At 38.4% G+C, this 12,630-nt stretch overlaps 1 protein-coding gene across 3 annotated transcripts in view; it reads right to left on the reverse strand.

Moving 5' to 3' along the window:
- Window positions 1-550: 550 nt before the first annotated feature.
- PIK3C2B (phosphatidylinositol-4-phosphate 3-kinase catalytic subunit type 2 beta) overlaps window positions 551-12,630 on the reverse strand; it is a 110,138-nt gene continuing 98,058 nt past the window's right edge. For 2 of the 3 annotated variants that reach the window (XM_025167621.2, XM_025167622.2), the window contains 9 exons: window positions 11,659-11,815; window positions 10,601-10,710; window positions 10,223-10,424; window positions 9,936-10,060; window positions 8,782-8,899; window positions 8,036-8,141; window positions 5,654-5,760; window positions 5,407-5,535; window positions 551-2,542 (listed from right to left, as the gene is read on the reverse strand). In XM_025167621.2, coding sequence (XP_025023389.1) covers window positions 2,354-2,542; window positions 5,407-5,535; window positions 5,654-5,760; window positions 8,036-8,141; window positions 8,782-8,899; window positions 9,936-10,060; window positions 10,223-10,424; window positions 10,601-10,710; window positions 11,659-11,815 — 1,243 coding nt within the window. In that variant the 3' untranslated portion in view covers window positions 551-2,353. The remainder of the gene's footprint in view (window positions 2,543-5,406; window positions 5,536-5,653; window positions 5,761-8,035; window positions 8,142-8,781; window positions 8,900-9,935; window positions 10,061-10,222; window positions 10,425-10,600; window positions 10,711-11,658; window positions 11,816-12,630) is intronic. The other variant, XM_007429729.3, reaches the window with a different exon arrangement.

The following is a 12,630-nucleotide window of genomic DNA, read 5'->3' on the forward strand; positions in this document are numbered from 1 at the left end:
AAAGACATAGCTCTTTCCAAGTGTTGAAATTATGGAAAAATTGAAGTGAAATGACCAAGAAACTCTGTCATTTCTCTAGCCTTCAGTAACCCAAGAATCAAAACCAGAATCACAAAGACTGAAGATACCTGCTCTGAATATTGTTCCCTTTTATATTTATATAAAAAGTGTTTTTTTTTCAAGGAAAATTATAAATTTCTATTTTCATGAAGAAATATTCCAAGAATTTAGCTTCTGTTTTATACAAGAGAATAGTATGAATGAGGAGTGAGATTGATTAGAATGGTTCTTCATGGAATTTTAAAGTATTACAATTTTGTCTAAATATACCAAAACTATCAGGGAAACAATAGCTGGAGTGAGCTAACCATTTTCTGTCCTTACTTTTTTAACAAGTCAGAATGTGCTACAATTCATCCTTTTTTTGTTACTGAGCATTTGAGGAAGTCTTTTAGGAAGATATTTTATTTGCGTTGATGACATGTTTCTTTGAAAAAGCAAATTTATTTTCAACCCTTTAGCTACCAAAATGGATATACCGCAGCCTCTATTGCATTCCATTTCCTTTTATTTATTTCCAATGTCACCATTTTACAATGTAGAAAGACACAGGTATTCATAAGATGCCACCTTTATTTCATTTCCTATAAGATGGAAGATATAACCAAAGGCCATGCCCCAAATTCACTCATGTAATTGTCTCTTTACAATCCAGTTACATCATTACACAAATTAAAAAGAAGCCTTCTTCAGAAAAGCTTCAGCTCAAAAGTGAAAAAAAAAACTATTCTTCCCACACGTCTGCTTTTTTCCTCCAAATGGAACTCAGCACGAATAACTACATTTTTTTTAAAAAAAAACCTTTTGCGTTCACATTTTCATATCCTGAGAAACATACCAGTTTTTGTGAGTTCCCACTGTAAACAAACAACTCAGCAAGGGCTAGAAGATGGTAGGCATTGAGGCAAGGTATCTGCTTGTGGTGTGGAAAAACTCTCTTTTAAAAATATTAATAATAAAAATAAAAAAACAGCAGTGATCTATTCTTAAGAGAAAAAGTTTTCATAACTGATAATTCCCCCCCCCCACACACATAATTTTCAATGAAGTTTTACTTCTCAGAGAAAGGGCAACAAGGCAATTTCCACTGCCAACAGCTTTAAAGGAGTTGTTGCAGTAATGTCATAGACACAAATGCTTTCAGAAGTTTCAGCCACTTTGCCTCCCACTTGCCATCTTGGAAGAAAAGCTTGTCATGCATAAAGGCTTTAAAGACTCATTAATATGTTCTTTATTTCAGTTAAGTAGCTTGGAAATAAATGACTGCACTTTATCAATTGATGGGTAAAGGGATCTTTGCCTAATCCAAAGAATTAGTTCTTTGACACTGGTAATTATGAAAGAGGAAATCAATAACTCCCTTGCTTGTGTCAATGAAAAACTCTGCTTCTAAGATTTAGCACAAATTATCCCATCCAATCTCTTCAGACTGGCTAGAACACCATACATGTAAGAGACAATTTAGAAAAGCTAAAAATGAAAAAATAAGACATTGCTTTTATACATGTGTTAAGATCAAGGCCTTTGTTTCTGCATGGTGGCAATCAAGAACAATACAGTTGCCTTCTGCCTTCCCCAAATGAGTCCAGATGTTTGTCCAGGAGAGCATGCTTTTTAGATTACATCTCATAAGAAATCAAGAATGTAAGTTCTACACTTGTGCAAGTATTATTGCTCTCCTTTGGAAGCAATGTCTCCAAGATGGCTTATGTTGGAGCACACTAGCTCCTGTCCCAGAGATAAGGGTTTAAATCTTTCATTCACACTCAATCCACATATCTCCCAACCCATCACACATACTTATGCAAATGTTCTGTTAAAATAAAAAATACCCTTAAGAAAGTCCAATAAGAACTTAATTTATAACATTCATCACTCTGCAAAGTTTCTTCTCCATCTAGATTTCATCCTACATTCCATCTGGACTCAAATTGTTAAAAATAAAAAATAAAAAAATCTTAGAGGGGAGGGGGAAGCCTTTAATATTTAAACCCTCCCCCTCAGTTAAGTCATTGCTCCCTTGACACAAGGTAAATGTATTCAAAGATAAAAGTCTACAGCAGCCATTTCAAGTCATAGGATTTCCTATCATGACTTAACCCCAACATGTTCACTCTCCACAGGAAATTAACTCTTCATTTGCACAGAAACAATATGTCCATCTTCTTATTTGCAGAAAATTAAATCCTTTGAGATATTATACCAGGATACAACTCCTGGAACATGCACTAGTTCCCAGGGACTTCCATGGGCCAAAGTGGTTCCAAAGACGCTATGGCTGCCTTCCTGCTTCTCACATGATCCCATGGCTCCTAGAGCCCAATTGAAACCAACCCATCTTCTCCTGTGTCAGATCTAAATCCCGTAGTCTGATTATAACCTCGCCAAGGAGGATGTTCTCCCAAAAGCCCTCTTCACTTAGGACACTCAGATGCAGCTCCCGCTGGTGTAGATCTCCTTTAGGAATGCCATCATAGACAAGCTGGAAGATACCAAAAGTTGTAGAATATTAGCCTTCTCACATCTAGCTTTGTCCCAGAACACAGGTAGTCCTCGTTTAGCAACTGCCTTGTTTAACAACTGTTCGCAGTTACGAAGGTGATGAAAAAGTAACTTTACGACCAATCGTAAAGTTGTTAAGCAAATCACAGTCTTCATTAAGCATGACATCATGTGACTGTGACTTGCGACTTCCTGCTGGCTTTCCCATTGACTTTGCTTGCTGGAAGTCAGCTGTGAAGGTCGTAAATGGCGATTACATGACCGTGGGACGTTGTGACCATTGTAAATGCACGCAGGTTACCAAGTACCCAAATTGTAGGTACTTGCAAAGCAAAGGAAAGCTGAAGTAAGATCATAAGCACAGTCGCAGTTTCACTTGGTGACCAGTTTGCTTAATGATGGAGTTGCTGGTCCCAATTGTGGTCACTAAATGAGGAGTACCTGTAATATGAAAAGGTGCAGCAGTCTCATCTCTTCAAAGAGGATATCATTCTGTGAAGTCTTTACTTATGCATAAGTACAGGTAGTCCTTGCTTACTGACTGCTCGTTCAGGTACCATTCAAAGTTACAATGGTGCTGAAAAAGGAGTTTTACGACTGGTCCTTGACACTGTGGCTGTTGTGGCGTCCCTCCAGTTATGTGATCACAATTCAGGTACTTGGCAACCAGCATGCATTTACAATGGTCGCAGCATTTCGTGGTCAAGTGATTTCCATTTACAACCTTCATAGCCAGCTTCCGACAAGAAAAGTCAATGGGGAAGCCAGCAGGAAATCACAAGTCGCAGTCATGTGACATGCTTAATGACTGCTGCAATTTTCTTAACAACTGCAAATGGAACTCACAAACTGATGCTTTATTTTATGACTGTATCACTTAGTGATGGAGTTGTCGGTCCCAATTGCAGTCGGTAAGTGAGGACTACCTGCATATACATATGTAACACAGATATACTTTGATTAGAACAGAGCAAAATAGGTAACATCTATTAGAAAGAACTAAGCATATGACACAAAGAACAGAATATAATTTTTTAAATAACTGCAACTAATTTAGCTATGATAGAAGTCCTAACACAATTTTAAACACATAGTATTTAAGAGGTTATAATTTAACAAATTCTCTATGCTACAACTCCAAAGAAAACATAATATTTCAAGAAAGCTGATAAAAATCATATATGACCTTAAGAAAAAGAGTATTAATTCAAAGTATTATGAATTTTAGTGTTTAATGTTTTCATCACAGTTTTTAAAAACGTGTGTTTTTTGCATCAAAATATGATATAGCTACTAATGAACATGCCAAAGTTTTTCTTTTGCAGTTATCCTCCTTTTTTCCTGAGTCTATTTTGTGCCTTTAATAGAAGCCTAGCATGAATTAAGCAAGTGACATGTTCCTCAACACTCTTTATTTATGTGATAAAGAAGAGCTTAACTTTTTTAAGAAGTCTGGTTGCTATTTGGAACATACAATACTATAAAGCAGGCTACTAACCAAATTAATCAGGTCTCACGCTTCACAAACAATAGGCAAAAATACTAAAAGCAGCTGTTGTCATCAGCATCTCCTTTGGTATCTGCAAGCCTCCCTATACCAAAACCCGTCTATTTTTTAATTGAAAGCTGGCCAAATTCTAACTTCCAGCATTATATTAATTTCTACAAATGAGTTTGAAATATATGACAGAAATGAAAATTGTGGAAAATTATAGTCCAGCATTTCTTTGAAAGAATTCAGATCTGCCTCTCCCACACAACACAGATTAGGATTGCTGAAAATGTCTTGAGAAACCAGAGGGAGCAGTTTGCCCAATGGTAAATGCATTTTTTGAGAATGACCACAAACATCACAATAGTCACATCTGAATGGGCAAACTTCTTAGCATTTTGTAAGTATGGAAGGCCTTATTCTAGAATACTGGAAGAACTTTTATGAGATAGAAGTGTGTTTTCTTGGTCACTTTCCTTTGGCCACTTCCTACTGGAGATATCACTACATCTGCTGAAAAAAATATGGTTGCTTTAGCTCAATATATAAACAATCACAATGCCAGAAGAACACAATATCCTACTTCATATTAAATCAGATTGGTCCAACTGGCTCAGCACCATCTCTTAGATTGCCTGTTGGGTTTCAGATAGATCTTTCCTGTGTTATCCAGGGATGCCAGAACCTTGGATTTTTTTAATGAAAGGCATGCATTTTATCACTGAGTTACTCCCCTAATTTATTGCTTCACTCATCCACTTTATAATCCTTCAGCTACACGCAAATCCACTTTATAATCCTTCACTTACATGCAAATAGAATAAGATAATTTGAATTGGCTGCAAATTCATGGACAAGACAATATTTTGGTGCCTGCAGAATCCTATACAGATCTGGCTACTGCTGACAGATAGGCCGCCTTCTGCATTGCAACTGCATCTCAGTTTTGCAAATATTAGGAGAAACAAATAAAGCTATCAGATTGTATTTCTCTGTAAGAAACTTCATGCTATGTTAATTAGAAGCTTTGTAGGCTGCAGATGTGTAAGGGAGCTGCACTGAAGTATGAGCTTATTTAATGCAATTATTGCCAGGATTTATCGTCTATATTCTAGCCTAAGCAAACTGACAGTTTCAGCAAACATTTTGGAATTGAATCCATTCACTAAATGTTAAATCTATAGAATCAGGCAAGCAGTGAGCTCTAAAAGTAAATTTATCTCTTTTCAGATTCTACAATGCTTTCAGAATTTGCCAGCTCACCACTTTATCTTCTCCAATTCTGCCTGTGCTTGGGATTTCTGAATCTATGCCATGCCTACTCCATTAAAACAAGGTGAACAAGCATATACCATTTCATTGTAAGTTGGATTGCAAGTTTTTCGAGCAACTTTGGTTTTCCTCTTGGTGGTTTTCTGAGGATCGGGCAGAAGATAAGTCTTAACATAAGGATCAGGATCACTGCCATCCTGAATAGGCTGCTAAAAGAGAGAAATTAAGTCAATTAGATTGATCCGTTCTTTGGGCTGTACAAGTGTGCAGAGTTCCCAAAAAAATGGTTAGCAGGCACCATTAGAGTCGCTACTGTTTAGCACCTACCAGGCCACGGATGTGCATCACCATGATAAAGAGCTTGTTATTCTTATAGGAGATTGACAATTTCACCTCTCCACCCACTTTTTCAATAGGTTGGGACCGTACAGCATCTAGGAAGAAATAACATTCAACAGAATTATATTTCTCTTACTGGCAGAGAAAAGAGCAGCTACAAAGAACAGACGTTTTTGTACTTTTTCTGAAAATAATGCTTTGTCATACTTTAGAAAATACCCTTTTTAAAAATCTAAAATATAAAGAACAATATTAGTACAAAATCAATGCAACATAATATCCTCCTATATGTTTTGCCCCATTTTAACTGATACATTTCTCATTTGAATTACTTGAGTAAATTTAAGGAATTTTATGATCTGTCCCATAACAGTTTGTTAGAGCTCTAAAGGGTTCTCTGTAGGATTGAACACCATAAGATCTGGGGTTATGCGTACAGACAGTCCCCTACTTGCAAACTTTCATGTTCAAACTTGTCCATATAAACAAGATGGACCCGGAAGTCAGAACTGGAAGTTGGGAGAAGGTGGGAAAGGGTTAGTTTGCAGTGCACCACAAACTAACCTTTTCCTGCCTTCTCCCGCACTCCATTTGCATTTGAGGTTTGCATTGGAGTTGGAGTTCCCAGAAAGGGTTAGTTTACACGGCACACTCCGTTGCCGGGTGAGGCAGGAGAGGGGGCGGTGGCAGAGGACAGGGGAGACGGGGTGGAAGTCTCCTGCCTCACCTGGCAATGGAGTGTGCCGTGCCCCACTGGCTTGTCCTTCGCCCAAGGAGCCACCGCCGCCTCTCCTGCCTTGCCTGGCAATGGAGCGCACCGCACCCCACTGGCTCGTCCTTTGCTCCCCTCTCCTCCGCTACCACCCCTTCTCCTGGCTCACCTGGTGACACACTGGCAGCAGAAGATAGGGCTCCTCTGCCCACACTGCTGCCCTGCCTCCTCTTTTTTTTTTTAACTTTTTACTCAGTTGGACTTATGAACAAAACGGAAACAGCCTCTTGAAACATAACCTGTTTGTAAGTAGGGGACTGTCTGTATCTGATGAGTTCCAAACACATGAAATTGATTGTGTACTGCCTTTTGGTGGTCAGTAAGTAAAAACACTTCACAGAATATATAGGTGGTCATCGCTTAATGACCATTCATTCAGCAACTGTTCGAACTTACGACAGGGCTGAGCAAGTGGTACTTATGACCAGTGCTCGTCCTTACATTGGTCACAGCATCCATCCCTGCAGTCACATGATCATGATCCAGGCACTCGGCGCCTGGCTCACAATTACGAAGTCATAGCATCCTGTGGTCACATGATTGCCATTTGCAACTTTCTTTGCTGGCTTCCTACAAGCAAAGTCAGTGAGGAAGCTGGCAGGAGATTGCAAATGGCGACTCCATAATGTCACGCTTAACAACAGTGTGGGATTCACTTAACGACAGCAACAGGAAGTGCTGGAATTTCCATTGCAAAGCTGTGCAGTCACATGACGTTACACTTTACGACTGCGTCACTTAGCGATGGAAATTCTGGAACCAATTACTGTTGTTAAGTGAGGACTACCTCACACTGTATTAAAATAGAGAAAGTTCTCCACCCCCACCCAGAGTGGTGATGAAAGTAAAACCTCATAAAATGAGGGCATAACATTACATCTATACCTCTTTGTCTAGCGCTTATAAAAGGAAGCTAGAATGTATATACCATTCTAAATATAGACTCTATATATCAGGACTCAATATATCCCTTCCTGCAATATTGCTGAGCACCAGGACTAGGATAGCTCTCAAAGATAATGACCTGTATATAGTCACCTATATATACAGTCATGTGAAGAAGAAAGTACACCCTCTTTGAGTTCTATGGTTTTACGTATCAGGACATAATAAAAATCATCTGGTCCTTAGCAGTTCTCAAAAGTAGGTAAATACAACCTCAGATGAACAACACATGACATATTACACCATGTCATCATTTACGACTGTATGTGCAAGAGTCCTACGTACAATGAACTGTATATAGTGTAAGGGTCCATGAATTCAATTCCCAGTAGATGGTTTAAACCCCATATTAAGATCTGTGGCTACGTACATGTGATTAGTTCCAAATAGAATAAAACTGCTTGTGTACTGCCTGTTGTTGGTCATTATAAGTATAGCTCAGGTCAGATCCTGAAAAATATGCAACCACCCCTGAATAAGTTCATCTTAGGAAGAAATAGTAAATTCTGTCAAATGACTAATACTCTTTTCTTCCTCAAATGGAGCGTATGATGGACTCTCAAGGTAGGCTGGATGAAAGTGTTCTTATTTTATGTATTCTACTCAGGACTGGGTATCAGTCAAAATGGAATATTGAAGTGGATAACTCTTACCACTTGCATAATACAGATATTTACTTGTAGGCTTTGGAGCTGGATTGGTGCCTGCAGCAATTTCATCCCTTGGAAGAGGGTGGAAAAACGTGTATACCAGGTCACACTGCAAGAAAATCTCAACATTAGAGAGAACACTCTTATTCTGCAAATGGCATGTCAATTATTTCTGTTCCACACTCCAACACTGCCAAGAGTTAGGATTCAGCTGATACTATATTACATGTGGAGAGTTCATAGCCTGCCTACGACCATTAGCTGTTCTCATGGCACCTGAGGTTCTTGACATTTTTCCCATCACCCATCTTATCAACCTGGCTGTGAGGAATAGATCATCGATTCACTACTGCTAACAGTCTTGATATGGACCACAAAGATCAACAGTCTTGATATGGACCACATGAATGAGGTAAGAGATTTCAGTCTTGTCTTTCTCTTCTGCAGTGCAAATAATCTAGTTTGCCTAACCAACTACCTAGCAGAACACAGAATATCAAGCATCAGGGCAATCTTGATGCCCTCCTAGTGCCCAACACTCTTCAGTACTAGTAATCTAAAGTAATTCCAGGAGTTACATCTTGGCAATAAAGAGAAAAGCTATTTAAATTTTCAGAGGAATAATCAGGCAAAGCTGTTTATACAAGAATCCTGGGGACAAACTGAAGAATAACTTAGGTGAAACTGTTATATATTGAAGCCTTTGTCTACAAAGTCTTGCTAGTATGATTTCCTTCCACCCACATTACCTCAGCAACCTCAGGAGCTGCATGAATTAGATGCCAGATGTAGCCATTCAATTCCTCTTTCCTCCTCTCAGCTGTTGCCTCTCCTCGTGACCGTCCAATTATAAACCTGCTAGGGAAGCTGAAAAATTGGAAAGGGGTGGTGGGGAGGAGAGACCTTTAAGCAGTGATCCCAACCTTCAAGAAAACCTCTGAAGCAGAATTCTCAGATATCCTTGCTTCTTAAAGGCCCTGTACATGGAAGGGAATTGCTTCCTTTTAATAATGTGAGAGCGCCAAATTCTGATTTCTCTCTATACATTCAGCCAGCAGGAGTAAAAAAGGTTCAGAAAATGGTGCTTCCACTCAAAAAAGGGATATGGAGGGAAGGGTACTAAATTAGGATTGCTTGCAACATCACCATTTATTAATAAGAAGGAACTGCCCCGGCAAACAGTACACCAATATGCAAGAATCAAACACTTCTTGGCCTGACAAAAAGGCAGGGCAGTTAATGCATGCCTGCAGTTCAGATGCAGCCACCCAGCCACATTTTATATAACCCCAGAACTTGATGGCATTGCTTAAATTATTTTTGACACAGGCTTAAAATAGGTACATATATATAGTAAGACGCATAAACACATCTACTTTATCAATTTCCTGAAACCGAAAAAATCATTCCAGCTCTTCCCAGACCATGACTCCTGTGGATCCCAGAAGATGGGATAATAATAATGATAATTATAATAATAATGATAATATGCACTCCTTGAAAAAGACTGACTGCCCCATCATGAATGTACAGATGAAGATCCAGATTACCCTCTTTATTACTTCATTCCCAGATTTTGATTCCCACCAAAATATGGTAGTTCAGAATTTATCATACAGATTACTCAAACAGGTAAACCAAACCACATGATGGAGGAAACAAAAGTGTACTTGTTCTTTTGTGCTTCATCATCCATTTCATCATTTCATCATTGTTCATCAAAAGTTCTCAAATATAAACAAAATTTGTCTCTCAAGTTTTCCTATTAAAAATGGAATTTCATTTAGGAAAGCAAAAATAGAATTATATGCAGGTACATATTCAGTTTCCCTGGTTGATTCCAGGAGTGTGCTGAGTACAGCATCAAGGAAAAATGAAGATTGTAAGCGAAATGAGGAGTAACCTTGGGAGGTGTGAAGAGGGGAAGATGAGGCGCAGCTTGTTGTGCAGCTCCTGAAACTCTTCAAATGTGCGCTGAATGAATGCAACCTCAGAAGGGTGCTCTCGTTTCACCTTCAAAATGTATATCTGTAAGGCAAGGATGGTTCATATGGTTCGACTGCAGATTCCAACACACTTCTGGATGTGATATAAACTGTCCCTTGCTTTAACCCTTACTTCTAGAACAGTTGCCCTAGCATTGTCTCCACTGTAGTACCCCCTATCAAAATGACCATAAAAAGGACTCACATATCCCTTGCTGGGATTGAAGACCTTTTCATGTCGGCAGAGAAAAATGTCAAGGATACGGCTAGATGTCTTGATTGTGTGCACACGAGGGGCAAATGAGAGTGTTGGCCGGGAGTCTGAGGTTGTGAATTTCATCTGGGCCAGGTTGTGAATGAAGAAGTTGAGCTTCGTGGCTACACTGCCCAGGCTGGACTCTATCAATCTGCATCAAAGGAAGAAACATCTAAGTTGTATAGTGACATGAAGTTGACTGTGCTACCCCATGATTTTGATAAAGATCCCAGAACATTGTTGGTGAAAGAGATTTTGGGGCACAGATGTTTGGGGTCTTCCCTTTTGGCTTTCTAACTATTAGAGTTAAGACTAATATCCTCTCACCTGGTAAAATAGGTAGTAGCATCTGCCTCAGAGTCTTGTGGTCTAAGTGCATCATAGACGTATTTTAGATCTTCAAGGTCAGAGAGTTCAGGAATCCCACAGGAGAGCATCTGCGTGCCAAGAGGTCAAAAATTAGCATTAGAAAATGAAGAGGTGCACATATTGAATATATGAGCTATGGGCAATCCCAGTCTTATAAATAGAACACTCATTCTGATTTCCTGATATCTCTAGCTTTATCATCATCATCATCCTTTGTAGTCTCAAGAATGAAAAGGGATCTTTGGGCAGGGCAATAATTGGAGATGAGATTATGCACTTTCTGTCTTGAACTTTGCTCAACAGCTTGAATGGAGTGTACATGTGCATTATTTTAACTTTTTAAAAAGTACACCAGAATCCAAAAAGTGATTTATTTTGTTTATAGTATCAGCTGAAACCGCAAGGCAGAGATTCATGGTGTAGAATTCTTGAATACTTCAGAGACTCCCATGTTTTATTTGTTATAAGGTGCAGTGCATGAAATGCAGATTGTGCACAATCAGTTGCCATATTTTAATCCAGAGGCTAGTGATGGTCTTTTTCAAAGCTCTTTGGCACTAACAGTATAAAATACTGTACATCCTATTGGCTATAGCAATCAGTCAAAATTATTCTCTTCTTGTCTGTAAAGAGATGGTTTCCTTACAAAGTTAAATGCTTAGCTTATATCTCTTCCTGAGAGGAATGTATTAAGTGTATTAAATGTGATCTTGGAAAGTCACAGTGGTTGTAGATGTTCTTCAGGTTCCCTTTCCTGGTTTAACTAAGAAACTGGTTACATATGGAGTACTTTCTTATAGAAGGATTACAGGTTTCAAAGTTAAGATTACAGTTCTTTCACCAAATCTAATTAATTAATTAAACAAGTCAAGTCTGATTCTCACCATTTTCTCCAAAGCTCACCCTGAATGATCAACTAGAAATGAAGGGTTTAGTAAGAATTCCGATGTGCTGACTGGACAGATGCAATGTTACTGAAGAGCATGAGCAACAGGGAGGGGGATATGTTCTCTCACCAGTCCCAAAAGATTGAGGAAGAGATGAGTATGCTTGCGGATCAGGTTGTAAGCTTGGCAGCAGAGATCCACAAAATCATGGAAGCGACTGGAGGGTTTATCACCACCGTTGATAACATAAGCCATGTCTGATGTGAAGACAAATGGAGCCCGGTCCCTATAGAGAAGGTACATCTATATATCGCAAGATGGCTAATTGTAGTTACTTCAAGAATTACTACTATTTCATTCCTAACGGCACCCATTCTTCATAAATTATATTAATAAAATAACTCATCTCTCTTTCTATACTTAAAGAAGATTTTTATTACCTTTTGAAATATTATTTATATATACATTCATACATTTGATTTTTATTCTCCTCTAGAAAACAGAATACTAGAGTTCAATTTATCTTTTTTTCTATTGTTATGTAAAACCAACTTAAATGTTAATAATGAAACTGCATAACACGACATGAATAGTATTTACTTGTTTTGTTTCTCTATCCATAAAGTACACCCCCAATATGGTTGTGTGTTAGATTCTAGCCAACCAATGAATAAAATGACATTTCAAAGGACCAAGGACAACTTTTCCAAGCAGATGTGTTTTAAGGTTGTTCAAACGTCCTCTTGGCCTCCCCATCTGAATAACAGATTGTTGGATTTTAGCAAAGTAACAGCAGATTTAGCAAAGTAATATTTTTGTTAGGTATGTCTGGCAAATCCTTTTGACAGTTAAGGACCAGAATTTTCTAGAAGTATCCTTTGTTCATGTTAGAGAAAAAGGCATTAATGAAATGGACACTGAACTCTATTAGCGTGTATTTGCAGCTCCTCTAATATGACCTTCTATTCTATGCTTTGCTTTGTTAAGAATTGTTTTCATATACAAGGATATGACAGTATTCTCCCTCTCTTTCAGTACAATATAGTACCTGTCCTTAATTTTTTTCTTTCTCACCTACAGCAAAAAAGAAAAAAGAAAAGG

This window comes from Python bivittatus, unplaced genomic scaffold, assembly GCF_059951505.1.
Source record: "Python bivittatus isolate LINGU-HERP-01145 unplaced genomic scaffold, Pbiv_v1 ctg000700_np1212, whole genome shotgun sequence".
Classification (NCBI taxonomy): Eukaryota; Metazoa; Chordata; class Lepidosauria; order Squamata; family Pythonidae; genus Python; species Python bivittatus.